The following is a 26,549-nucleotide window of genomic DNA, read 5'->3' as shown; positions in this document are numbered from 1 at the left end:
ACACCTATGACAATCTGATGCTGCCCCTGATCTGACAGGAGACAGAACTCAGGTGATGATATGAGTACTGGGGAGCAACTGTAAACACAGATGAAGCTTTGCTCCCTGGCCCATCACTCACCTCCTGCTGTGCAACCCTGCTCCCAGCTGCCCAGGTGCAGACTGTGCAGTTCTAGGAGAACTGAGAAGCCAGAGTGTGATGATGGATGTTTTGTGATGCTGTCGTAATTACTACTAAGCTGAGACAAGAACCAGGGCCAGGTAGACAAAAGAGTCCAGGAAGCTAAAAGTGTAATGTAGATTGATAGTGTGAAGGTCGAAGGTTGGCAGGGTGATTTCTATGAAATAGAGTTGGGAATCTATTTGGTGAGGAGCAAGGAGAAGGCCTGCCTCTCTACCTTGCTTGGAGGAAAACAAGCTTTGTATTGAGACAGGATGTTGGGGGGAGGTCTACCTTCAGAAATCAGCCATGTTTTAGTTAAAGAGGCAAGGAGATATTTTCTTCCAGAAGAGGCTAAGGGTGTTGTTTTGCTGCTGACAGACTGCGCTGTTGGTACTGGAGAGGAAGACCCCAGGGAGTGGGGGTGGATGGGCTGGGGCAGTTCACTGGGGCACAAGAAGAGAGGGACCAGTGACACTGGGTGAGGATGTGGGTGATAATGCCTGTCTTGGTAGTCCCTAAAGCAAAGAGGACTTGAGGCTGATGGGACTGATGCTGAGGGAATTGTGAAGGAGGAGCCTGGCAGCTCTTGGGGCCACCACTCTGAGTCTTCTGGCAGAGGGATAGAAATTCCCAGAGTAGGTAAATTAACAGGCTGTGCCCAATAGCCACCAGCCATTATGTTCTTGGATATAGACTCTTGAAGGACAGTAGTCCTCCTCTCACAGTGGGCTTCTTTGAATATTATTTTGTTCATTCCCACAGCATTTCATAATGGGGATCTTTATACAGATATCAACTCTGAGACTCTTCAATTTAGAGGTCTGAAGTAGCTTTCTTAAGTAGACCTTATCCAAATACATTTGTATAAGGATGCAATTCCATTTATCTTAAAGGGTACAGTAATTATTTATTTTTATTTTTTTGAGACAGAGTCCCACTATGTCACCCTTGGTAGAGTGCCATAGCATCACAGCTCACAGCAACCTCAAACTCTTGGGCTTAAGCAATTCTCTTGTCTCAGCCTCCCAAGTAGCTGGGACTACAGGTGCCCACCACAATGCCCAGCTATTTTTTGTTGCAGTTGTCGTTGTTTTGGCTGGCCTCAAACCCTCCAACTTCCATGTATATGGCTGGTGCCATAATGACTGTGCTACAGGCACTGAGCCAATTTCTTAAAAAGCAACTTCCATGTTCACATTCTAGGAAGTTGGAAATGTGCCAAGTTTTGTACAGTGATGTGTATTGATATTAATGGGATATCAGGAAATGCCTAAATGTTCGGCTAGTGTTTGGTTAAATAGATCAATGCATCTGTGTGATATGTCATGTAGCCATTAAAAGGAATGATTTAGATTCTATTAATTGACTTGGGAAGACATTTAACAGTATGTAAAAAGTGAAAGCTTATTACAATGCATCACTTATAACATGATCTCATTTGTATGAAGTGTTATATGAGTATGTACATGCGCATTCCCTCAACACACAGGGGAGTTTGTTAGGTGCCAGGTACTTAGATGCTGAGTACAGCAGTACCCCATATCCCTACAGAATATGGAAGACATGGCACGTCTAGGATAGAGTGACAGCAAACAAGTAAACAGATGAAAATTCATGACATTGGTAAGTGTAAGGAGGGGAAAATTGTGTAGAGAGAAGGACAGTATGGAAGTGAAAGACGTCAAGTGAAACTTCTCTAAGGAAGTGACATTTGGGCTGAAATCCAAAGGTTGCCATGTAGTCAGCAGTGGGGAGAGCTGGGAAAGACCATTTCAGAGAGGAACGGTCCAGCCAGATTTCGGAGGCCGTAGCGGCTTGTATGTGGTAGGAAGTCATGGAGAACCCACCAAAAGCAGTGAGGGCAGAGTAGTTAATGTAGGAGGAAGGTAGGAGAGGTGGGAGTGCGGAGAATGGTGGGAACACAGGGCCTTACAGGCCATGGTAGGGAATTGAATTTTATTCAACTGCAGTGAAAAGGTAATAGTCCAACAATTATTCTCAAGGGAATGTGTGTTTTGGGGTGGGAAAATAGAGTGATGTGGGCAGAAGAGAAGGTACTGGAAGATGGATTAGATGCTGCAGGTGGGATTACAGGACATTTGGGTTTGGAGCTTGAGCAACTGGGCAGAAACTGATGTCATTTAGGAGGTGGGAGAGATTGGAAAAGGTCCAATTTTATTGGTGGGGGGGGCAATGAGGATGGATATTAAAAGTTTGCTTTGGTGGTGGCTTGTGCCTGTAATCCTAGCACTCTGGCAGGCTGAGGCCGGTGGATTGCCCTGAGCTCACAGGTTCAAGAACAGCCTGAACAAGAGTGAGACCCTGTCTCTAAAATAATAGCCAGGTGTTGAAGTGGGCACCTGTAGTCCCAGTTACTTGGGAAGCTGAGGCAAGAGAATCGCTTGAGCCCGAGTTAGAGGTTGCTGTGAGCTATGACACCACAGCTCTACCAAGGGTGACAAAGTGAGATTGTCTCAAAAAAAGTTTGCTTTGGGACTTGGATTCCATATGTGATTTCAGTATCTGAGTGGAGTTTTCAGGGGTAACTGGATATCTGAGACTGAATCTCACAGCCAAGGGCTGGCCATAGACAGGGTGAGCTGACCTAAGTATAGAGAGAAGATGGCCCAGGGCAAAATTCCTGTGCTACTCCAATGTGGTGAAGTCAGGTAGGGGAGATGAAGCTAGCAAAAGAAGATAAGAGTGTTGACATAACAGGGGAGGGAAGGTGTTACAGGAGACAGTAGCTTACATGTACATGCATACATAGCAAGAGGGCTAGATGCTAAAAGGATGTTCCAGAAATGTCGACTGTGGTTATTTCTGTGATATTTAAGTAAATTTGCTTTCTGGGGCTGTTCTGTATTATACAACTTATTGTAAGATACGAATTACTTTTGTGTAATAAACAGCATAGAAGTTTATAAGGAGTTAAAATTATCTTTCCACCCCTTAAACTTTCCTCTTATTCATGATCCAGAGATACCTGTCTCTTTAAAGTTTGGAATATATTCCTCAAAGATTTGTTCTGATGTTCACGTAAGAATGTCTACATGTGTTTACACACATATATGTATATATGTTACACTTAATGGAACGTATGTACTTCGTTTACACAGCAATAAAAATAGGACTCCTTTCCAAGGTAGTAATATTCATCTTTTTTTTTTTAATGATTGTGAAAAATTCTGGTTTATAGGCACACTGTAACTTATGCATTCTTTTGCCTTTGATGGGCATCCAGGTTATTTTTAATTACCATTAAAAATCAGCTGGGCATGGTGGCTCATGCCTATAATCCTAATACTCTAAGAGGCTGAGGCAGGAGGGTTGCTTGAGCTCAAGAGTTTGAGATCAGCCTAAGCAAGAGTGAGACCCCATCTCAATTAAAAATAGACTACATGCATAGCCACTGTGCCCAGCTAATCAGGAGGCCGAGGCAGGAGGATTCCATGAGCCCAGGAGTTTGGGGATGCTGTGAGCTATGATGACACAACTGCACTCTACACTGGGTGACACAGTGGGACCCTGTCTCAAAAAACAAAGCAACAAATTATTATTAAAAATAAACCTGTAACGAACACCTTTGCATTGCACACATATCTTGAACTATTTACATTATTGGAGAAAGATACTTAAAATTTTTTTTTTTTCAGGTTAATGTGAGGGTACAAACAATCAGATCACAATATTTGAATATGTTAGATAGAGTCCAATCTTGTAGTTGTGTCCTGCATCCAGAAGGTGTGCCTTCTACCCTACATTAAGGTGCCCATTAAGTGAGAACACACCAGCATCCCCCCTTTCCCCTCCCTCATTCCCCCTGCCCTCCACTTGAATTGAGTCTTACTCCTGTGTGGGCATGTATTAGATTGTCTGCGGTCTTCATATTAGTATTGAGTATATTGGATATTTGGATTTCTTTTCTTGTGATACTTTACTAAGAAAAATTTGCTTCAACCCCAATCCAGATAAACACAAAAGATGTAAAGTCTTCATCTTTTTTATGACTGAATAGTACTCCATGGCATACATATACCACCGTTTGTTAATCTTTTCTGAATTGATAGGCATTTAGGTCATTTCCACATCTTGGTGATTATAAATTGAGCTGCAGTAAACAATCTAGTGCAAATGTCTTTATGATAAAATGATCTTTTTTCTTCTGGGTAGATGCCTTGTAGTGGGAGTGTAGGGTCAAATAGGAGGTCTAATTTGAGTTGAGGATTCTTTATACTTCTTTCTAAAGAGGCTGTATTAGTTTGCAGTCTCACCAAAAGTGTAAAAGTGAGCCCCTCTTTCCACATCTGTGCCAGCACCTGTAACTTTGGGACTTTGTGTGGGCTATTCTCCCTGGGATTAGGTGTTATCTTGGAGAAAGATACTATTATCTTTTGGGAAAACAATAATAACAGTAAATCTCCAAATCAGAATAAGAATAAAGAGGTTATAAAGCAAAGACTACATGTGGGGCCCACAGAAAAAATGAAGAAATAACTTAAATCACACAGATGATTCTGTGTGCTATTCTTCTCAGTGGGCATATGCCCTGGGTTTGGGTAGGACGTTCCCTCACTTGATATCAACTCCTACCGGTCTCTTATTTATGATGGGCTGAATGCCAAACTGGTTATGAACAATGTGTTTTGCATATAAGGTGGCCCCTGGAGCCAAGCCAGCCACTTTATCTAGTGCCCTAATTAAAAAAGAACTGGCTTTTCTCCAACACCCAAGGAAAAACCACCTGCTGTGTTGAACTATCAAGAGATGACATATATGTCCTCAAAGTAGCACATATTTAAGAGATTTGGGGGATCATTTTGACTCCAGGCAGTTTCTACCTAGAACACCAACCTCAGCTCTCAGCAGCAATGCAAGATGTGACTTCATGGAATTTCTGGGTTAGTGACATGGGCCAACCAAAAGGGGTGACAGTCCTGTTGGCTCACTGAATTCTGAGGGACCAAGAGATGGATAGGTCAGCCTTGATTAATGACTATTTTTGTTTTCCTTTTTCACCAGTCTGAACCACTCGAAGCCGAAGATATAAAGAGCAAGTTTACCGCCGGCTGAGGCCACACAAGCCATCCTTTGATGCTCCTGCTCATTTGGTTTCTTCCACTCCAAAAGAGTCCCTGGGAACTGCCAAAGTGTGATAAAACATAACATGTTGGTAGTTTGCAACTGTGCTGTTATCCATTTGTTCATAAAGGTTAACCTTTAGCATTAAAATTTGGTCAGATAGTAGAAAGTTCAGGACATTGAGCAACTTGGAATGGCTTTTTTCTTTTGTGATCTTAAAAGTAAAATTGATTTGAGAAATTACTTCAAGTTTTGTGAAAACAAAAACTGTAGCATCATCTATATAAATACAATTTAGCATATCTCTTGGGAGGAGAAACTTAATTTGAAAATGATGATCAATGATCGATGTTTCAATCAGCAGACTTTGAATGAAGCAGATGACCCTCCACAATGTGGGGGCAGGGCTCATCCGATCAGTTGAAGGTCTTTTTGTTGTTGTTTTTTTTTTTTTTTTTTTTTTTTTGAGACAGAGTCTCCCTATGTCACCCTCAGTAGAGTGTTGCGGTGTCATAGCTCACTGCAACCTCAAACTCTTGGGCTTAAATGATTCTCTTGCCTCAGCCTCCCAAGTAGCTACAGGCGCCCTCCACAATGCATGGCTATTTTTTGTTGCAGTTGCCATTGTTGTTTAGCAGGCCTGGGCCAGTTTTGAACCCACCACTCTTGGTGTATGTGGCTGGCACTGTCACCACTGTGCTATGGGCACCAAGCCAGTTGAAGGTCTTAAGAGCAAAGACTGAAGTTACCTCAAGAAGCGGCAACTCTGCCTCTAAACGGCATCACAGAAACACTCCTGAGTTGCCCACCCTGCAGATTTCAGACTCAAGGCTCCAATATCAACTTTTACCTGAGTTTCCAGATGCTGAAAATGTGTCTCCCCACTGCTCCCATTATCTGTCTTTTTTTGGTTCTGTCTCTCTGGAGAACTCTGACATAAGGTGTCCCTAAGCTAATGTAGCTGAGTGCTCTCTGAGGAGTCTTGGCATATTCAGTTCCCCATGTAAGTGAGGTGAGATTGTGAATCCTGCCATGTTAAGATAAACAGCACATTCTTACAGATGTGATGATGACATGCTTTCCTGGTAAGAGGGTCCGTAAAAGTAGAAACCTTGTCTGGTTTCTTGATTATTTTATTCCAGATCCTAGGGCCAGGCCTCACACATGGGAGGCCTTCAAGAAATACTTGCTGAAAGAAAGAATTTTGAGTCCCATTAGAATTCTAGGGATTTAACCTCTGGAATTTCCTTAAAGTTTCCTCATCTATTTGAATTCTTTACCCACCCAAACTAAGCTTAGGCCTTACCTCCTTTAGAGATGTTTCCCTAGTAAACTGTTTATGTATTTTATGAACTGTTCCCCTGCCTACTTGCCCAGACTGTGGACTCTGAGGGCAGGTATTTTATCTGGATCATTTTGTATCCCTAGCATAATAGCGCCAGAAAAGGAAGATTTGACAAATTATTCAAATGAATATAACTATTCTCAGAGTTTATCAAAGTCCATAGTTTAGGCTGGGCATTGTGGCTCACACCTGGAATCCTAGCACTCTGGGAGGCGCAGGTGGGTAGATTGCTTGAGCTCAAGGAGTTCAAGACCAGCCTGAGCAAGAGACCCCCCTCCATCTCTGCTAAAAATGGAAAAATTAATTGGGCATGGTGGCACATGCCTGTAGACCCAGCTACTCAAGAGGCTGAGGCAGGATGATCACGTAAGCCTAGGAGTTTGAGGATACTGTGAGGTATGACACCAGGCAGTATAGTCTAGGGCAAGAGGGTGAGGTGGTCTCAAAACAAACCCCACCAAAGTCCATAGGTCTGCCTTTAAGAGAACAAAGGCTAGATCTACACAGTACCGTGTTAGGGAGAATGCTTCAATCTTGCAGAGAAATCTGCAACATCTATAATTGTTTCTCGATCCACAGCAGACAAGACTGTATTCATTTGCCTCTAAGTATATGATACTGGCCCAGGCAAAACTGCATAGAATTTTTCTGTTCAGTGCTCAAGAATCATAAATTCAAATGCCTTTGGAAGCCAGCCACAATAAGAGGCTGAAGGTAAGGGGTGAGTGATGGTAACTGGCAAATACAAGACAGAAGCCCATCTCAAGGCATGTGGGTAGACTACAGACCACTAAATATCAAGGGATGTGCAGAGAGCTTTGCCCCCTCCAGCCAGACATCATGTGGCCACACTTTCACAATGGCTCCCATTAGGTTGCTCATAAAATCTGAGTGCGTTTCCCCATTGTTCAATGAGGGTATAAATTACAGATTTACTTGCCCTGTTAGTGTTCTTCTATTGTTCCCTCAGCACAATTTAAGATGGAAAAATGACCTGCAAATCAATAGCTTTTACTTTTTTTTTTTTTCCCCTCATGACTAAAAGTCATGTATTACTGAAGGTCAAGGAATATTTAGGTGACTATAGATAGTCTTGGAAGAGGGACTGTTTCCTTGTATGCCCTGGAGAGGACCTCTTCCTCAAAAGTGTGAATTTGATTTGGAAGAAAGCCTGCTGTAATAAAAACACATGCTGAGTTTTTCTTTATACAAAAAATTTGACTTACTGAGGTGAACTTTTATCATGTGTAAGCAGCCCTTTCATTTGCAACAGCAGTTAGGCCTTACCATGGAGACATAAAACTTACTTTCAAACACTAAGTTTTAATGAGTTGCTCCACTGTTTAATGAAGAACAGGAAAGGAGGCATTTAAAACATTCGCCTCCCACCCCAAACTCTGGCCCCAATTCAGATAGTTAAGATGAAGTCCCCTCCCATTCCTCCTCCTGCCCTTCCTTAAAATCTGTCTTGGCCCACACATCACCACCCAGAAGCGTGAGACTTTGACTTTTTAATCAGACTTTGAACACGTTCTCGTTTTCTTTTGGACCTGTGTGTTATCCTTAACATCTCATTTAAAATGCTATTCTTTATGTTAAGATGCCAGCCTGGGCTCCTGTTCCCGCCCCCACCTTGACTTCTGGGCTTCCACATGGTCTAGTCTCAGGGCACATACATGCCCTGTTCCTGAGCTGACCCCCTTTCTGTCTAGGGTGAAGGGACAGTCTTGAGTCTCAGGGCATTGCACCATGCTGTTTCTGCCTCAGGTCTTCTATCTAGTGCTCCTCTCCAGAATATTCTATATAGCAACCTGTTATAACCTTTGTTTTCTGCTTATCTTGTTGGTCTTTGTTTTGAATGACCACTTTCTGAACCAGTTGGTATGTGAATACTATGTAAAGGTCCACTGCTTGTTGAAATGAATTAAACATCTTAAATTCATTGCTAAAATACTGCTTTATTGTCAAAAGGATCCCTGAGTGATAGGTCATTTTGAATATCACGCAGGCACACATTTTAGAACCAAATAAGAAAATTGCAACAGGCTTCAGTGTAAAAATCAATTTATTATACAACAATCATACAGAATGCTTTTTATCTAAAAAGAAAAATGGCTTCTCCAGACTCCCTGTCCACCCCAGTCATGATAGCATGTCCTTAAGATATAAGTACTTTCAAAGGAAAACAAAGTGATGCCCTTATTTTCCAAAAAGGAAGCCCCCAGAAATATGGAAACACTGGAAAGAAAATACTCTTACATATAAAATGTGGTTCTGTCCATCACAGTAAATACCATTTTGCTTTAAAATAAAAAAAAAAAATACTTCCCTAATAGAGGGGGAGAGGACTTTATCCCTTAATATGTCCACATTCACAGTATATAATTTTAATGGTTTCAAATTTCATTCCATTTTAAAAAATTGAACAGATATGGTTATTTAAATGTTTTCATTACCATGAATAAGAGGGAATTTGAGAGAAAACATTTTCCACTGTTTATAGAAATATTTGAATATCACACAGGCACACATTTTAGAACCAAGTATCTTATATTTTGTATAGTTTGTATAGTTCCATTCTAGGAAATCACATTAAAAGTAAACATTTTGGTTTTTTAAAGTTACAACACTTAATGACAGGTTAAAATATTTACCTGATTCAATTTCTGTGGCTAAGATTTCATAGCTCTATTTTTAAATCTGCCCTTGAATGGTTTAAGGCTGTAAGTGTTTCATTAATCCTCGCTAGAATTAAAGACCAAATTGGAAATAAGTATCCGAATGAAACCTCTAAAATTCTGGCATTAGCTTGAAAGTGTAAACTATTCACCTCCCCCCACCCCCGCCTCTAATCGGAGAGGTTTCATACAGCCACTTGACTTTGGCAGTCTGAAGGATGGTCCCTCCTTGCTATACAGATGTGATGTCCATGAAAACATCCAAAATGGCAGGTATGATGTGCAGTGAGTCTTTAGGGTTTCACTAGCAATTAAGAAAAAGCTGAATACAAGGGCTAGTGACGACTGTCTTCAAGTCTCATTTTTACCTGGAGTGCACTTTGGTAACAGATTTTTAGCCCATGTTTGAGACTTAACACTGAACTAGTGTCAGTTTCTCCAAAGGGCTTTTTCCTTAGTCCCATATGTGTTTTTTCATAGCAGAGCAGTAACAGTCAAAGGAATTGCCAGGAGAGAACAAGACACTGAATAGTTATAAGGTAATGCAAGATGGAAGCGGTGATTAAGCACCCTAGAGCAAGTTAGGTTTAGAAAATGATTCAGAAGAATGAGTAAAAGTTAAGTGGGCGTTGGACAGGACGATGTCTGTCCACTGAAATGGACTGACTGGTACCGAGAGAATGACACAGGGCCTCACCCTGACAACCATACCAAGCCTAAGCCACCTTTCCAAAAAATATGCCAGAATCCTAAGGAAACGTAGCTCACGTGAAATAAAGGTTAGGCCAATACAATATTTTTTAACAGGGAAAATAATTTTAAAACTAGAGTTTGGGGGGGGGGGGAGGAAGGCACGCTAGACAGTAATGAGTTGGGACAATGGTGAAAATGCCTTTCTGGTGCTTATACATTTTTCCTGTCAGAGATAGGACCTAAAAACTCTTTTTAAAAAAATAAGGGAAGATAAAGTATCAAAGTTGGCAAGTCTTGTTTTATAGGGTATAAATTAATCATCAGATCTTCAGAAGATGTTTTGTTCCCATTCTTGGTACAGTTAGGGAGAAAGGAAGTGCTTGTTAATGCTTTTGTGCTTGATTCTCAGTAGATGTCACACATCTGAGCAGGGAAAGGATGTGCTGAGTTTGCCAAACTGGTATTTTTCATTGTGGTTCATTACTTTCCCACAGCTGACGGTTGGAATCTCTCTAAACTATTCCTTCTTTTTCTTCCTAATTTCAAAAACTTAACCTGAAAAGAGTGATAGCAGGCGTTTGGAATAATAGTCACAAGGAGAGTCACCTAGAGTAGCTGTCTAATGTCTACTGTGCCCCCTCGCTCTGTTAATGATGATTTATAAATATTCCAGTGGCATATATGTGAAGAGGTCAGATTGGACTCCAGTCCTTGTTCAGAAAGGAAAAGGGAAGCCAGATTTAGAGACTGCTTTTAGTAGCCAGCACGGTGTCTTTGTTAACTTAGGCTAACCAATGTGGGAGGCAGACATGAATATATGAATGAAGACACTGAAGAGCAATTCCTAACTCCAACCCTCAACTCTGAAAATCTGGCAGGTGAGTTTTCTTCTTGGAATAATATTCAAAACTATATCACTAAGTTGAGAATCAGAAGTAGTTGTAGGAATTTGTCAGACTCGGGCTTAGATTTTGTTTTTTATTTTTCTATCTTCCACGTGTGATTCTATTTTAATATTTTCTGGAGTTGATTCCTAAAGGAGCAAATGGACTGATTATGCAATTATTGCTTAATACAAATTAAAACATACCCTGTATAAGAATATAATTAACATTTTGTTTTAAATACTTTAATATGAACAAAACCTCTAACTTTCGTATTGAAGACTTTAGTGAAAAACAATACTCTGTGTTTCCTGGCTTTGTATGTGCATAAGGCGTTATAAGACAGTTTCTGGTGAGGAGTTGCGTCTGTGGGGAGGGAGAGAGAGGGAGAAGTCGCACCAGTTCTGAGGTCTTCACAGATCAGCGTCACCTCAATGCTGATCAAAGCATTCAGTTAACAGATTAACCTAATAGCAATATATTAATATATTCCACATACAAATGATTTATAAACTCAAAAGAAATTAGTTTATGCTGAAACATATATAACTTTCAATTCAGTCTTTGCTTTAAAACAAGCGAATCTGTTAGGCTAGTATATATGCTTTAAGTTACTCTATTTTATTGTGCTTTCTTGTCCGTCACCCCATTAGCTGCAGTGAAGTAGGCTTTAGAAAAACCATTCTTAACTTCTTTCCCAGCAGGTGGCTCTTGCGTATCTTTCTTCCTTGGCTTTTTTCGGTATGTCTGTTGAATGTATACGTTTTGAAAATAAAAAAAAAAAAAAAAGGATCCTTTAATAATACCTTGTCTCTAACATTGCATATATAATAGTTAAAACGGTATGTGATTAAGCCTTTAAAGATGAAAATAGAGTGAAAACCAAGACAAAAGCAGGATTTTCAATGAATGTCAGGTCAGGATTTGTATATTCTGGGATTAACATTCAGATTATTCTGCATGAGGTGCTTACTTGGAAAGGAGGTAACTTTAAGGACAAATATGATTCAAGTGAAAAAGTGCTATTATTTTAAAAAGACCATATGATACCTAAGATTCTGACTTGATTTGGTTTTTGGTATATCTTTCCTATTTTGACAAAATACCTGCTCTCTCACCCCCTTTTTTTTTGGGGGGGGGGGTTGTTAGTTTTTTTAAAAGAACAATAGTATTAACAAAGGTCAAGACTGCACTCAACTCTAGAACTAATTTTCAATGGTTTAAAGCTTTGGATTTTTGAATTCTCTTGTCTACCCTTGCTGGGCCACATGCTTCTTTCTAGTTTTTCACACTGAGCACCAAAAGGATTCCCTCAGGTTGTGGTGTGTGCGCTCATGCACACATGACTTGGTTTGGTCCCAGGATTGGTTATTGTTTAAAAATTCTTAAAGGAAACTTTTATCTCTTACAATAGACAAAGCCTATTCAGTCCAATTTCAGAAACACACGTTCTAAAAAGCTGTCAAAAGTTCAGTTCCCACAGTTTCACACTGGATAAAACTACTTTGAGGTAACTTTCAGTAAATGCAAACTAAAAAAAATAAGAAAGTACTTGTTTGTCTGAAAAATACAGTTGAATGCAACTTCAAAAGTATTATTTTGAATAGACCTGGTTTTATTTTAAACAAGATTTTCCATTTCCCCAGCCCACAAAGGAAAACAATTTAAAATCTACAACCACCTGAGGCTTGTGCTCTAATAGCTTTCACTGGCTTTTATATAACAGAACTGCTTTGAAACTGCATCTTGAAACTGAATTGTTAATTAAAAAGAAAATGGCATTTGATAAAAAGTCATTGTGACCTTTCCACAATGGTTTGCCTTAAAGCAATTTTTTTCCCCAAATAAACAGTGAGTTTTTTTTTTTTGTGATTTTTGGCCGGGGCTGGGTTTGAACCCGCCACCTCCGGCATATGGGACCGGCGCCCTACTCCTTGAGCCACAGGCGCCGCCCCAATAAACAGTGAGTTTACAACATCAGGGTAGCTGATGTGGGAACAATAACTTTTTAATACTAAATTCAATAAGGCCATATTTTTATCCATTTATGTACATTTCCTAGATCTGTCATACTAAACACATGTAACTTTCAGATGTCAGACTTTGGTAGTATGGTACGAATGTATGATGCAAATTGAGAATTGTATGTTCAATGATTTTTTCTTTTTTTAATGATATTTTTGATAAAATTTCATATGCATCAATTAAAAAATGTTTGAAAGAATGCCTACCCGACTATTAACTATGGTTATCCTTCAAGGAGGAAGATGTGAGGAGAGGAGTTAGAAATGCAAGTTTCACTTTTTACTTTGTATACCTATGTTGTTTGAATTCATCAACCAGCATGTGCTACTATAATATTTAATCAGTAAAATTAAACATAAACTATAATTGTGCACTTTTGCATTATAATGTTGAATATGTACATTCCACGTACCTGAATATAAAAATTTAAGAATAGGATGACTAATGTCAGCATGTAAGAAGACTGGAAGATGAGACAACCGAAGGGGAAGCCACATGGTCTCACCACCGCGCTCATGGTGTGGGTGATAGTGAGCAGGAACTGCACCTGCAGGGGGCAGAGGAGGCAGCTGGGTGAACAAACCAGGCTGAGCCACATGGACACCACAGGGAAGCCTTGTCAGTTTGGAACTAGAGGTCACTGTGTTAAGTGACATAAGCCAGGCACAAAAAGACAAATCTCCCATGTTTTTACTCACATCTGGGAGCTAAAATAATTGATCTCATGGATATAGAAAACAGAATGATAGATACCAGAGGTTGGGAAGGGTGTGTGGGTTGGGGTAGGAGGTGAAGAGGTTGGTTAATGGAAACAAACTTACTACTGTTAGAATAAGTTCTAATGCTTGCTAATGGAGTAGGGTGAGTATGGCTAACAATAATGTACTGTGTATTTCAAAATAGCTAGAAGAGGACTGAAATGTTCCTTACACATAGAGATGTTAAGTATTTGAGGTGATGGATATCCTAAATAACCTGACTTGATCATTACACAGTCTGTGGCTAGAACAAAATACCTTGTGTACCCCCAAAATATGTACAAATATTATGTGTTAATAAATCAACTACTGTGGCTCTTGGAATTTTGCAGGAATAAACAGGCCACTACCCTACCCAGAAGTTTTATTTAAAATTACATTAGTAAATATATTAAACTGCTCATTATTTTTCTCATGGAAAAGTAGCAGTTAAGGCTGGGGGTGGTGGCTTATTCTTGTAATCCTAGCACTTTGGGAGGCCAAGGCGGGTAGATTGCCTGAGTCTGGGAGTTCTAGACCAGCTTGAGTGAGTGTGAGACTTTGTCTCTACTAAAAATAGAAAAAAAACTAGCTGGGTATTGTGGTGGGCACCTGTTACAGCTACTCGAGAGGCTAAGGCAAGAGGATTGCCTTAGCCCAAGGGTTTGAGGTGAGTTATGATGCCACAGCACTCCACCCAGGATGGCAGAGTGAGACTCTTGTCTCAAAACAAAAAAAACAAACAAAACAGTTAAAATTATTTAGACAAAAACGATTTAACTTACACATTAATTTTAAAAGTATTCATCTACATTCCAAAGCAAGGAACTTCTATGATAAGCTATTAATAATTACATACACAAAAAAGCATTTTAACAGTTTAATTCTTAAAAGGCCATCTTTAGAGAAAAATACGCAGTCTCATTATATATAGAAAAACCTCTGATTTCTAAGACGACTGAGATTTCTATTTCTCCATTCATGAGCCACATGGAAAGAGTTGGACAAAGGCATCACATACCAGCTGAGCCTGGGTGAGGTATTTCTTCCACCAAAGATACTTGTGCATAGATGGAAACACAGAAAGTCCATAGTAGGAATACATTAGAATGTGAATAAAACTGTTCAGGGTTGGTCCAAAGAAACCTGTAAAAGTACAGTATTAAAATTACTACTTCTAGAAGCAGAATTGTTCATCCTTTGTAAAGCAAGATTCTTCCTTTACATTGTAATTGAAAATGAATTAAACACAAAATTCACAATGATAAATGCTCTGATCATGCCATTTCTAGCCTAGACAGAAGGACTAACCTGGGATAGTTTTTCTGTCACAGTGCTAACCAAACAGGTAGTTCCTTATCTATAAAAGTTTTACTGTCTCTCTTAACTATAATTTCTCTTGGCTGGAAGAAAAATATTAAAGCTAGAGGCAGAATTCCTCTGAAATAATTGTTTTTGCTTTAGTTAAACCTTTGATGAGACATTTTGATTGCAGAAAGAGCCTTCTGAACATGCCTGAACAGGGTGATAGAGAAAGCAAATATATTACTCTTCACAATTAAATAAGTAAATTCTACCTGAAAGAGACTCAGGGACCAGGAGATCCTGGACAAAGTGAAAAACAGGAGCGAGAGCAGGGTGAGGCAAGGAGAAACTGGCCAGTGAAGCCTTCCAGTGAGTGGGCTGTCTCAAGGCTTTTAGGACCAGAGCTATCTAAAGTTCAATCTCCTGGCACTCACCTATTGGAGTCTTCCCTCTAACTGCTGCCAGTGTGGGTGAATGGTCTTTCAGAAAAGGCTATGTTCCACGCTGGGTCAACTAAGGGCTGAAAGGATTTAGCTGCAAGGGTTGAGATGCCATAGATGAATTATTTGCTGGAAATAAGGAACTCAATGCTGTGAAAATTAAACCAATTGATATGTGAAAGTACTCAGAAAAGGGCTGAGCACACAGGGAATGCCACACGGAGTGTCAGCTTGGGATCCAGATGGCTGGTCTGTGGACTATCAACCCTATGGGGTGAGACTATGGCATTTGAGGGCTGTTTATTAGCTACTTCCCCTGGATACATTACTTTGACCTGCAAATATACATATTTTCCACATGAGAAAGTGGAAACTATGTATAACGATTACTACCTTTTACTATTGTGATGAGATTAATGAGGATAATAATGCTATATGAACATGGTGGTTAATCAATTTAAATTCTCTAGCTTGGTTTTCTAAAATAGCAATCTAGAGAGAGAAATGCAAATAAATCAATAAGAAACAAAAGGTACAACACTGTGCATACTGTAAAGTCCTCAACATATATTGGCTGGAATAAGCTGTTATGTACTTCAATTTATATAAACACACACACATAGTTTCAGAGTGCCTAGTAGCACAGCATTTGGTTTTCTTTACCCACTTGAGTTTTCATTTCCATTGATTAATGAACATTGAACAGCCACTGCTTATAATTTTTATAATCTTGAGTAGAAAATGTCACGTACAATATTTTATTCACAGGACTATGTCTTTACACAGTGATGATTTAAGTGAATTTTAGATGCTTATTTGTAATGAAACTTGCCAATCATAAAAACCACTTAACCTTGGTAATTCTCCTTTGATATTGATTACAGTCTTCTCTCCTTAACAACAAAACTTAAGATGCCAGATTCTGTCTGGGAGAAGGGAAAAGATTTCTGCCTGCCCACCGCTCCCCAGCAATTTCCTTCTTCACACTCCAGTTTTTGTTTGCATCTTCAGTCACTGATATATTCCAAATATCCTGGGTATTTTTTCTAATAGCTCTAGAAGATCCTCAGTCTTAGGAAAAAATCATTTTGACTTAAGTTTTACTATTCATATTTCTCATAGAATACTTTTAAATTCTTGGGTACAAAACAGTAGCAAATAGAAGATGCTGGCCTCTCCACCTCAGTGTGTCTCAAGCTGCAGGTCATGGTGAAGCCAACACAGTGACAGTTGTCATCAGCTTTTTGTAAAAGTGAAAAAGGATTTTAAAAAATACCACAGTACATCATACAGGGCCAGGGTAAGTACTATTTCATAAAATTTTTGTTTTATCCAAAATATGAACAAGTGTATTAGATAGTGATATAAAATGTATTTCTTATGGTAGTTCATAGTAAAAAAAATTGGAAGTCATTGCTTTAGTAGGCCACACAGAGGTGTAACCTTAATTTTTTAGAATGTAAAAGCAAGAAACTAACAGTTGATTGTGTATCACAGTAAAGTGGTGTCTGTGGAAGGTGCCGTATTTGCAAGGGGTGGAGTGAAAATGCTCCAGCTGGGGTATGTGCTTCTGACCATCTGACATTTGGTGCCTGGGAAAGAAAGTATTTTTCTTTAAATTTAAGGTTATGCTCAGATTTTTCCAGTATTAAAATCCAGAAATTAAACAGCCCACTGGCAGACATGTGCTTCCTCTTATGTCATGGCTCTCAGTGGCGTCCCTTTGCTCTCCTGATCTGCATTCGATGCTCTGTACAAGGCAAGCACCAGTGCTCTTGTAAGATTTAGTCCGTAGAACTGAAAATTTACACAATAACTTACTTTGTCCACAAGGTATCCAGTTCAAAACACACCACCAGATGTTAAACATAGAAGCATGATGATATACATGAAGAAAAGTAATCTGACTTGTTTTTTTCCGCAAAACAAAGAAAATTGTGTCGAGGAACTCTACTGATTTGGAGAAGTAGTACCACCATAACACCTTGGCTACCTACAAAAATTTTAAAAAGAGGGGCAAAGGGTGAGAAGTGGAAATGCTCCCTGCGCTGTCCCACCACTCCACATCCTCTGCTTTACTGGGGTCTCTTTCTCAGATTACTGAAAAGGTGGCTCACCTGGTGTCTCTGCCTCCAGTTTCCCCTTAATCTAGGGAAAGATAAGTTGCCTTTCCAAAATACACATGTGATCAAGTCACTCCTTTATCCCAACAGAACTATTAATAAGCCCACGACTCCTTGTGTGAGCACAGGGTCTCCCATGGGCTTGGATGGCTGCTGTCCCCACCACCCGCCTCCAAGCACCCTACCAAGATATCCTGTGTGCTGAGACACTGGTCCCAGTTAAAATATATCCCACTAGGGATTTCCAGAGAAAACCGTATTTTAAAGTCACTTGAATATGAATTCTTCTTCTTTGGGTGGTTATATCACCAGCTTAATAAGGATATTCATTAATTTAGTTTGTTTCCAACTCTATAGGGGGAGGATAGCTTGCTTTTTAAGAAAATACACTTTCATTTCTTGTACAAAAGGTACTATAAGCACAGTTCTTCAAATTGCTTTTTTTTTTTTTTTTCACTTAAATCTGTCCTAAAGACAATTCTATGGAGATCTTTCTCATTCCCTTCTATAGAGGCATCCATTAAGTGTATGTGCCATGGTTTATTCAGTCAGACCCCTGTAGATGGACATTCAGAAAACATTTGTGTTACCCAGCATTTCTGTCAAAACAGGAACCCCTTTACAATCTAATACCAGGCCTATCCTCATATCTGGAAGGAGAAAGACCCCCCCTCCTTTTCAATGAGAGATCGTTATGAAGAGTTGATTTGTTTCTAATGGCTCACCCGGATATCAGCATCCCCTGCACTGGCAAGATCTTGACATTGCAAGTTGTATCCTCCTTCCCAACTGGAGAGAACGAGCTGCCAAAGAAGAAAGAAAGAAAAAAAAAATCATTGGCACATGAATTTGAACACAAACTGAATTTCCTATTCATGTCTTTAATTGGCATCTATTAAAGGTTGGATTAGAAAATTTCAGTTTGATTCAATCCTATCCTCAAAAGGTAGTATTAAAGAATTTAATAATCCTGTTAAACTAAAATCAATTGCCTATATTAATATATTTTACTTCTATTTACATCAGTCAAAATAGCAGAGTTAAGCTATCATTTGAACCACAACATTTTATTTAAGGAATTAGTAGCATGCATCAAGTAAAATGTTGAATTTAATGAAAACAAATATGAGGAAATTACACTAAAAATTTAATAATATTTTGTACTGGTTTATATACAGAGGGTGCCAAAAATGTATACACATTTTAAGAAAGGAAAAACAATATTAAAATTGTAATACTCAAGTCACATTTGACTTAGGCAATAACAAGAGGTGCTTGAACATGATTTGCATTCATCTTTTACTGTTGGTATATACTAAGAATTACTATTTTAACAGTTTTATTTTCTTACAATATGTATACATTTTTTGGCATCCTCTGTATATCTTATCATCTTAGTAATTTTAAAAAGTATGTATATATTGCCACTTTACAGAAATGGAAAACAAGGCTTAGAAAGGTTCTTAAATGATTTTCTTCTTGTATTTATGTAGCTTGTTAATCAAACAATTTGTAGGACTGATTGTCTATCTTCCCCATCACTCTCAAAACCCAAAATGCTACATACAGTCTGTACCTCTTTCTTTGCTCATCTTTGTTTCACAGTTCTTGCCTCGTGCCTGGCTCACAGTAAGTACTCAATAAATACCTGATGAGTACACGATTTGCTCAAGATTACGTGGAAAGTGATAAAACAATGGTTAGAATTCAGACTTCCTAATTCAGTGTTCCTTCCACAACATAAGAAAATGAGCTTAAAAAAAAATTCTTCACTGAAAATTCTATAAAGGAAGTTTTCTCCATCTAAAAATTTAAAATTCTAGACTATAAGGCATTTGGCACTGATTTATATAAAGCAGGCATCCTCAAACTGCGGCCCACGGGCCACATGAAGCGGTATGAATTGTATTTGTTCCCGTTTTGTTTTTTACTTCAAAATAAGGTATGTGCAATGTGCATAGGAATTTGTTCATAGTTTTTTTTTTTTTTTTTAAACTATAGTCCGGCCCTCCAACGGTCTGAGGGACAGTGAATTGGCCCCCTGTTTAAAAAGTTTGAGGACGCCTGATACAAAGTATCATAAGCAAAATGCCTACTATTTGCTGCTGCTTAGAGGTGTGTAAAGTTATAGATCTGTTAAGATACAAATACAGAAGGAATGGAAATCAATTAATTGGACATTCAAAAAAGATAAACTAGTAAGTAACATTTGAAATGTTTTAGAACCTTTGTCTTTTCTTCACTGTCTTGACATGCCCCCTCTTTGCTTCTAACAAAAGCACCTTTTAGCTATCATGGTAATTAAAGATTCTCAGGGTAAATAAATCTGAGAAGAAAACCTTGGATTTTCCTGATGGCTCTTCTACAGATCAGGTCACCCGCAATATTGCCCAGGGGCTTTATGCTCTTGATTCTCAACTGGGAACCAGTGGCAGGCTGGAGGGGGATCTCGGAATATCTTGCAGTACATGTAAGTTTTTGTGTGTCCCTACAGTTTTCCAACTAAGAAAACTGTTTACCTCTGTGCATAAGGATTAAAAAGCTTAAGCAATCAGGCTGTAGTTCTGTAGTAAGGGGCTCCACTCTCTACTTTGTATGTTAACCCAACAGTCTGCAGAGTAACCCCTGAGTGTGGAGAAGGCAGGGCATAGTCTCTGTTTCTCCGTGATACTTCCTGCTTTAGTTAGATTCATCCAGGTTGTCCCCATCCCTCTGGCACCTGTGCAGAACATCCTGGCAGTTTGACAACCAAATAGTAGAATTAAGCAGCCAAGCTACAGAAAACTGTGTCTCACCCTGGACCTTAATCCCCTAATGGTTTGGGTGCAGGAGCCATCCAAACCTATGTGTTGAAGAAAAGGAAACAGGCTGTCAAATTGGGTTAGCCTAAAGGTGGTATGGATTAAATTGCTCTAAAATATACGTAGCATCAGGCAGCTGCTCCCATCTCTATCTTAATTCAAGCTACTAGTACCTGTTGCTGATAGTACTGCAACCCCTTCTTAACTGGACTCTTTGCTCCTAGTCTTATCCCAAACTCACTCTCATAATCCATTTTCCATGTAGTAGGCAGCAATCTATTTTAAAAAGGTATAATATCACTCCCCTCGTTAGTCCATTACACTTAGAGTACAAAACAGGTCCTTCTAAGGCCCCATGTAATCTGCCATTTCTCCACCCCATCTCTCCCAGATGCAATGTCACTCCTCAGCAAGGCCTGCCCTACCACCACACCATCACTCTCTTTCCCACAGGGCAGAGGCTGCATTCTAGAATCTACAATAGAATTTAACACAACATATGAATTTGATACATATTTCTTGAAACATTTAATTATTGCAGTGACTTCTTGGCCAAAGCAAACATCTGCTGGGCCACAACAAGTTAGCAAGATTAAGTAATCTGTCCCGTAAGTAGTATCTAGTAAATATACTTTAAAAGTGTCAAAGAAAAGACCTATGTCTACTCTGAAAGAGATGACAATCAAAGAGAGAAAACTGGGAGGTGATCGGTGGTAGTGACTTTTTTTTTTTTTTTTGGCCGGGGCTGGGTTTGAATCTGCTACCTTCGGCATATGGGGCCAGCGCCCTACCCCTTTGAGCTACAGGCGCCGCCCAGTGGTAGTGACTTTGAACTGAGATACAAACCTCAGAGAAAGAGTAGACAAGCAATAGATAATATTAGTAGCAGGGTATGTGCTCAGAACACAGATGTTTTGCCTAGAAAAGACAGGAACAATTTACTTGGTTATTTGAAAACCAAACTATTCTGTTCCTGTTGATGGTTGCTTATATTCAACTGCATTTTGCAATTTACACAGCATTTTCACATTTACCAACGGCTATTGTATATTAGTCTATGAGCTCTTTAAGCACAAAAGCCACATCTTATCCATCTCTTATCTTCAGGACTTCCTATTCACAGCACCTGGTGGGCACTCAATAAATGTTTGCTGAAGGGAACTCATTAATTCTTACAACTCATTCAAGAGTTATATAGGATATTGGGAACTCATTAATTCTTACAACTCATTCAAGAGTTATATAGGATATTGGGAACTCATTAATTCTTACAACTCATTCAAGAGTTATATAGGATATCGGGAACTCTAATTCTTACAACTCATTCAAGAGTTATATAGGATATTGTATCCATTTTACAGTTGCCTAAGGTTCAGAGAGTTTAGGTAACTCCTCTAAAATTACACAGGGCTTCATGTCTTCTGACTCCCCCACACAAAAGTTCCATTAGAACAGGGAGGTGACCACTGATACCAGACGAGGAGGCTGGTCCTTCTGACACAGAAGCTACTTCTGAAACACAGTTTCAGAAAGAGTACCTTTCTTGTTACTACATAGAGAAAACTATAAATTGCTGCCTTGCCAAGTTCATCTAAGTGAGCTAAAATTCACCTGTTAAAGAACCAAAATAAAACAGTCTTTTCGGAGTAAGGTAAATTGGTGTGCACCTCTGTGATAGAAGTTTAGAGTTGTCAGTGTGGCTTTCCTGACCCCAAATTCCATCTGCATTCTGGCGCCTACAATTCCATTACTGCAGCTTCATTCTAGTCATTTAAGGCAATGTTACTAAATATTATTAGAATGGTACATATTGGAATAATGTACAACATAAACTCTGGGTGAGAGAACCTATATTTTAAGGCAAAGATTTCTTTACCATTGGAATTCAAGTACACTGGAGGCGGCAGCTCTTTTTGCCATTACAGTCATTTATGAGAGTGATTTTTTATATGTATGAATGATTTTATCCTAACTTTTCTCTAAAAAAGATTTTGTTATATATTTATTTCTTGTGTCTTTGTTATTTTGCTACAGAAGTTTACTTAACACTTTTAGGTTTTCCCTTGTATTGTAGTAAAATAAGCAAGTGGTATAAGCAGGGCAATCATCATTTTTTCTTTCTCTTATAAAATAACTTGGGTTGTGCTTTCCAAAGGAATCCAAGTGCGCGATGCAATGAGAGCCACAAGCGCTCAGCTGGAATGTCAGACGCTCCTCAGAAACAGCTATGCCACTGTCAGAGTGTTCCACAGATGTGCACCGTATTCTTTAAGGAAATATACATATATATTTGCATTTCAGTCAAATTAACTGCATTTGATGTTTAAGTTAATTTTAAAAATACCCTGTTATTCAATCACAGTCTATTCTCAGGCAAATTATGTAACTTTTCTAAGCCTTTGTGTCAAAATCTGTAAGTGGAAAAAAATAACATGAACTTTACGCCTCATTCAAATTTAAATTTTGATTCTATATTATAATTAGACTAGGGACTAAAGAAACAGGCCTAAATTGGGATTAGAAAAATTTAAGATAAAAACAAGGACTTCTAAGATTTTTGGAAGGAATGATATCAGACTTTGGAACAAGTTCTTGAGGTCTGATAACAACCTTGGATAGTTCTGGTAAGCCAGACGTGATTGCTTCTAAAAACTGCTCAACTATTGGACTCCAGCTTTAGCCACATAAACACTTACCTCTGCCAGCATATATGCAGAGAGAAGTGTGATTCCGAGATTATACAAGGTGAGTAAACCCCTGAGAGAAAGAGCAGGTCTGTTCTTCATGTATTTGTTACCCAGCCATATTGAAAGCAGATATATGACAGTAAGAAAAAAGGTAGGAAGGTAAGAGTCCAACATGAACCACCCTCTGACTCGAGAATCTGAAAAGAAACACACACAGTGAGAATCCTGAAGAGTAACACTTCTGTTCCATTATCAATATTGTCACAAATATTGTATTGTATTTGTATAGTACCAAACACAACAGGGAACAATCCGATACAGCATTTGGTATTATAGTAAAGTACCAAATACAGATTTGGGTTAGAATTTAAGGGGAGAAGCAGCCTGTGGGGGCTGAGTAGTTTAAGGAAGGTTTCATGGTATAAACAAGGCTTAAGTTCAACACTGAAGGTCAGTAAAAAGAAAGCTGGGAAGTAACAGTTCTTACTTTAGAACAGTGATTGGATTTATTTACTCTAATTTAATGAATATGAAGTAAGTACTATCATGCCATTTTATGAGCAACAACAAAAATAGCAAGGCCATACAGTAATCGGCAGCAGAGTCAAGATGAGACTCGGTCACCTCTGCCTCTCAGCCCATTCTGCCTTGCTGCTGTCCTCTGGTGGAGGCAATCCGAGCAGCCAGAGGAAAGAAGGCACGTTGATATTGTATCCTAATTCCAAAACCCACACTGCCCAGAATTTGCCTAGGATCATTGTGCAGTAAACCAGGAATGGGTTTAGAATTCCTCTAATCCAAAGAGAGCAACAGAATCACAGTACAGCAAGCACGGGAAACTAGCTAGCAAAGGCTTGGAGCTGATGATTCAGAACTGAGAGCAGAAATAAAACCAAAAACCTAGACCTGCCTATGGGACCAGAAGTATAAACAGAAGGAAGGCGAGGACCTGGATACATCAAGGGCCCCTCACTCTGGAGAAAGCTAAATAAAACCCATATGATAGATCTATAATATAATTAGTAACCCCTGGAAATAACTGTAGGCACAAATTATTTTTGTTCTATATTTTGCTTTTTTTTAAGTAAAGAAAATATATTTGGCCCAGAAATATAAAAATTACATGTTTTTAATCTCTATAAATAGGGTTGTAAGGGGCTGGTTTTGCCAAAAAGCCATGCTTTGGTTTTTTTGGTTTCAGGCCCCCTCCCTAGCATACTCTAACACAGTGGTTCTCAACCCTCCTAATGCTGCGGCCCTTTAATACAGTTCCTGTGGGTCACGACCCACACGTTGAGAACTGCTGCTCTGACCTGTCTACCTCCCTACTCCAGCCTCCTGTTAAACCACCCACTCTCCAGACAGTTCCATTTTCATGAGGAAAGGGCCTTCTCAAACTCTGTCCATCATGTATTCTGTAAACGTCTTCCCTCAATGATAAGAGCTCCTTCTCAGCATTTATGGGACTAAAAGATACTACCTTCTGTACAATTAGCTCACAATCCCCTGTGATAAGTCTGTGCTAGATGCTGCTTCCTAATGTGCATCTCCGCATCGAAACCCTATTCACCCGTTAATGCCCAGATACATGTTTATGGCTATAATACTGTTATTATAGCTAATATTTACTGTGCACTTATTCTGTGTGAGGCACTGTCCTGAAGCCTTTTATGTGTATTTACTTTTTTTTTTAAGAGACAGAATCTTACTTTGTCACCTTCAGTAGAGTGCTATGGTGTCAGAGCTCACAGCAACCTCCAGCTCTTAGGCTTAGGTGACTCTTACCTCAGCCTCCTGAGTAGCTGGGACTACAGGTGTCCACCACAATGCCTGGCTATTTTTTGTTGCAGTTTGGCCGGGGCTGGGTTTGAACCTGCCACCCTCGGTATATGGGGCCAGTGCCCTACTCACTGAGCCACAGGTGCTGCCCAGTATTAACTTTATTTATTTATTTATTTATTTTTGAGACAGAGTCTTACTACGTCACCCTTGGTAGAGTGCTGTGGTGTCATAGCTCACAGCAACCTCAAACTCTTGGGCTTAAGCGATTCTCTTACCTCAGCCTCCCAAGCAGCTGGACTATAGGTGCCTGCCACGATGCCCAACTATTTTTTGTTGTTGTTGTCACTGTTGTTTGGCAGGCCCAGGACGGGTTCAAACGTGCCACCCTCGGTGGATGTGGCTGGTGCCCTAGCTGCTGAGCTATAGGTGCTGAACCTGTATTAACTTATTTAATGCTCATAGCAATCTTATTATATAGGTGATATCATCCCTTGTTTACATTTGAGAAAAACTGAGCCTCAGCGAGCTTACAAAGTTCAATTACTTGCATTTAACTGCTACCCTACCTCTTGATACAGTATTGGGGTTTGAATTGTATCTCCCCAAAAGAAATGTTCAAGTTCTAACTCCTGACACCTGTGAATATGATATTATTTGAAAACAAGGTCTTTGCAGATGTAATACAGTTAAGGTCATACTGGATTGGGGTAGGCCCTAACCAGTGACTGGCATCCTTCTAGGAAGGAAAGAGTTAGATACAAGGACGGGAGGAGAAAGCCATGTGAAGATGGAGGCAGACACTGGAGTGATGCGTGTACAAGCCAAGGAGCACCAACGTCGCCAGAAACCACCAGAAGGTAGGAGGGAGTCACAGATGAGCTTTTTCCCTGGAAACTCAACAGGGAGTGCAACACTCCTGGCACCTTGATTTCAGACTGTTAAGCATCCAGAACTGTGAGAGAATAAATTTCTGTTATTTTAGGCCACTTGGTTGTGAAACTTTGTTATGGCAGCCCTAGGAAGTGAAGAAACGTGGTTCAGTACTTAATTATTTGTTTTCCAACTGTTTCAGATATACTAGTTTTACCTCCTCAACTGTAGGACATGCTCCAGGAGGCAGCGACTAGGTCTTATATGGTGACTCTGTCTCCCTAATATCCACTCAGTGCTGATTTAAGAGGAAGCATTCATTAGCTTTGTATCAGTTGGCATAGATGAGTCAAGTACATACTGCAAAACTAATATAGCACCGGTAGTTTTCCATTTTCTTTTGTCATGGTCCTTTTAAAAGTGTTTGCTAGAGGTGTTAAGGGAAATTATAATTGTTCCAATCAAAAGATTAGAATACTTCCAGTAACATTTCTTATCTTTGAAACTTGAGAAATGTCATGTCTGCATCTGTGGCAGACATTTTCCCAGAAGAATAACCTTGATGGTACAGGCAAAATCAGAAAAGACGAGGGGACACCCAGAAGTTTACTAGGTGATGGGAAGGGAGAAAGATGTCTTAGATGCTAGACACTCAGTCACTGTGAAGGTCATCTGATTTGGTTGTCAATTGTCCATTTTATAATCTCCTTGTTACAAAGGGAACCTCCATAAAAAAAGACCAATGCTGAACAAACAACTGCAATCCTTTCCTCAATCCCATATCCACTTAATTCTCGGTCACGCTGATCTTACTGATGGCAAAACTCAGCGTGAACTTGGCTCAGAGAGATTGTTGTTTAACTTTCTAGAAGAAGTGTCCAATAGAAAATCCACAGTAACCAGGAAATCCTAGTTCTTCTTATGTCCTTCACTC

At 39.4% G+C, this 26,549-nt stretch overlaps 2 protein-coding genes across 2 annotated transcripts in view; one reads left to right on the top strand and one right to left on the bottom strand.

Moving 5' to 3' along the window:
* SYCP2L (synaptonemal complex protein 2 like) overlaps window positions 1-5,213 on the top strand; it is an 85,432-nt gene extending 80,219 nt beyond the window's left edge. The window contains exon 32 of the mRNA XM_053603632.1: window positions 5,186-5,213. Within this exon, the coding sequence (XP_053459607.1) occupies window positions 5,186-5,213 (28 nt within the window). The remainder of the gene's footprint in view (window positions 1-5,185) is intronic.
* A 3,430-nt stretch (window positions 5,214-8,643) lies between these two features.
* Window positions 8,644-26,549, bottom strand: part of ELOVL2 (ELOVL fatty acid elongase 2) — a 60,055-nt gene continuing 42,149 nt past the window's right edge. The window contains exons 3-8 of the mRNA XM_053603671.1: window positions 22,973-23,160; window positions 18,201-18,278; window positions 17,174-17,345; window positions 14,629-14,753; window positions 13,283-13,417; window positions 8,644-11,592 (exon numbers count right to left, since the gene is read on the bottom strand). Coding sequence (XP_053459646.1) covers window positions 11,467-11,592; window positions 13,283-13,417; window positions 14,629-14,753; window positions 17,174-17,345; window positions 18,201-18,278; window positions 22,973-23,160 — 824 coding nt within the window. The 3' untranslated portion in view covers window positions 8,644-11,466. The remainder of the gene's footprint in view (window positions 11,593-13,282; window positions 13,418-14,628; window positions 14,754-17,173; window positions 17,346-18,200; window positions 18,279-22,972; window positions 23,161-26,549) is intronic.

Source organism: Nycticebus coucang, chromosome 9 (assembly GCF_027406575.1).
Source record: "Nycticebus coucang isolate mNycCou1 chromosome 9, mNycCou1.pri, whole genome shotgun sequence".
NCBI lineage: Eukaryota > Metazoa > Chordata > Mammalia > Primates > Lorisidae > Nycticebus > Nycticebus coucang.
This window is presented reverse-complemented; position numbering and strand designations above follow the sequence as displayed.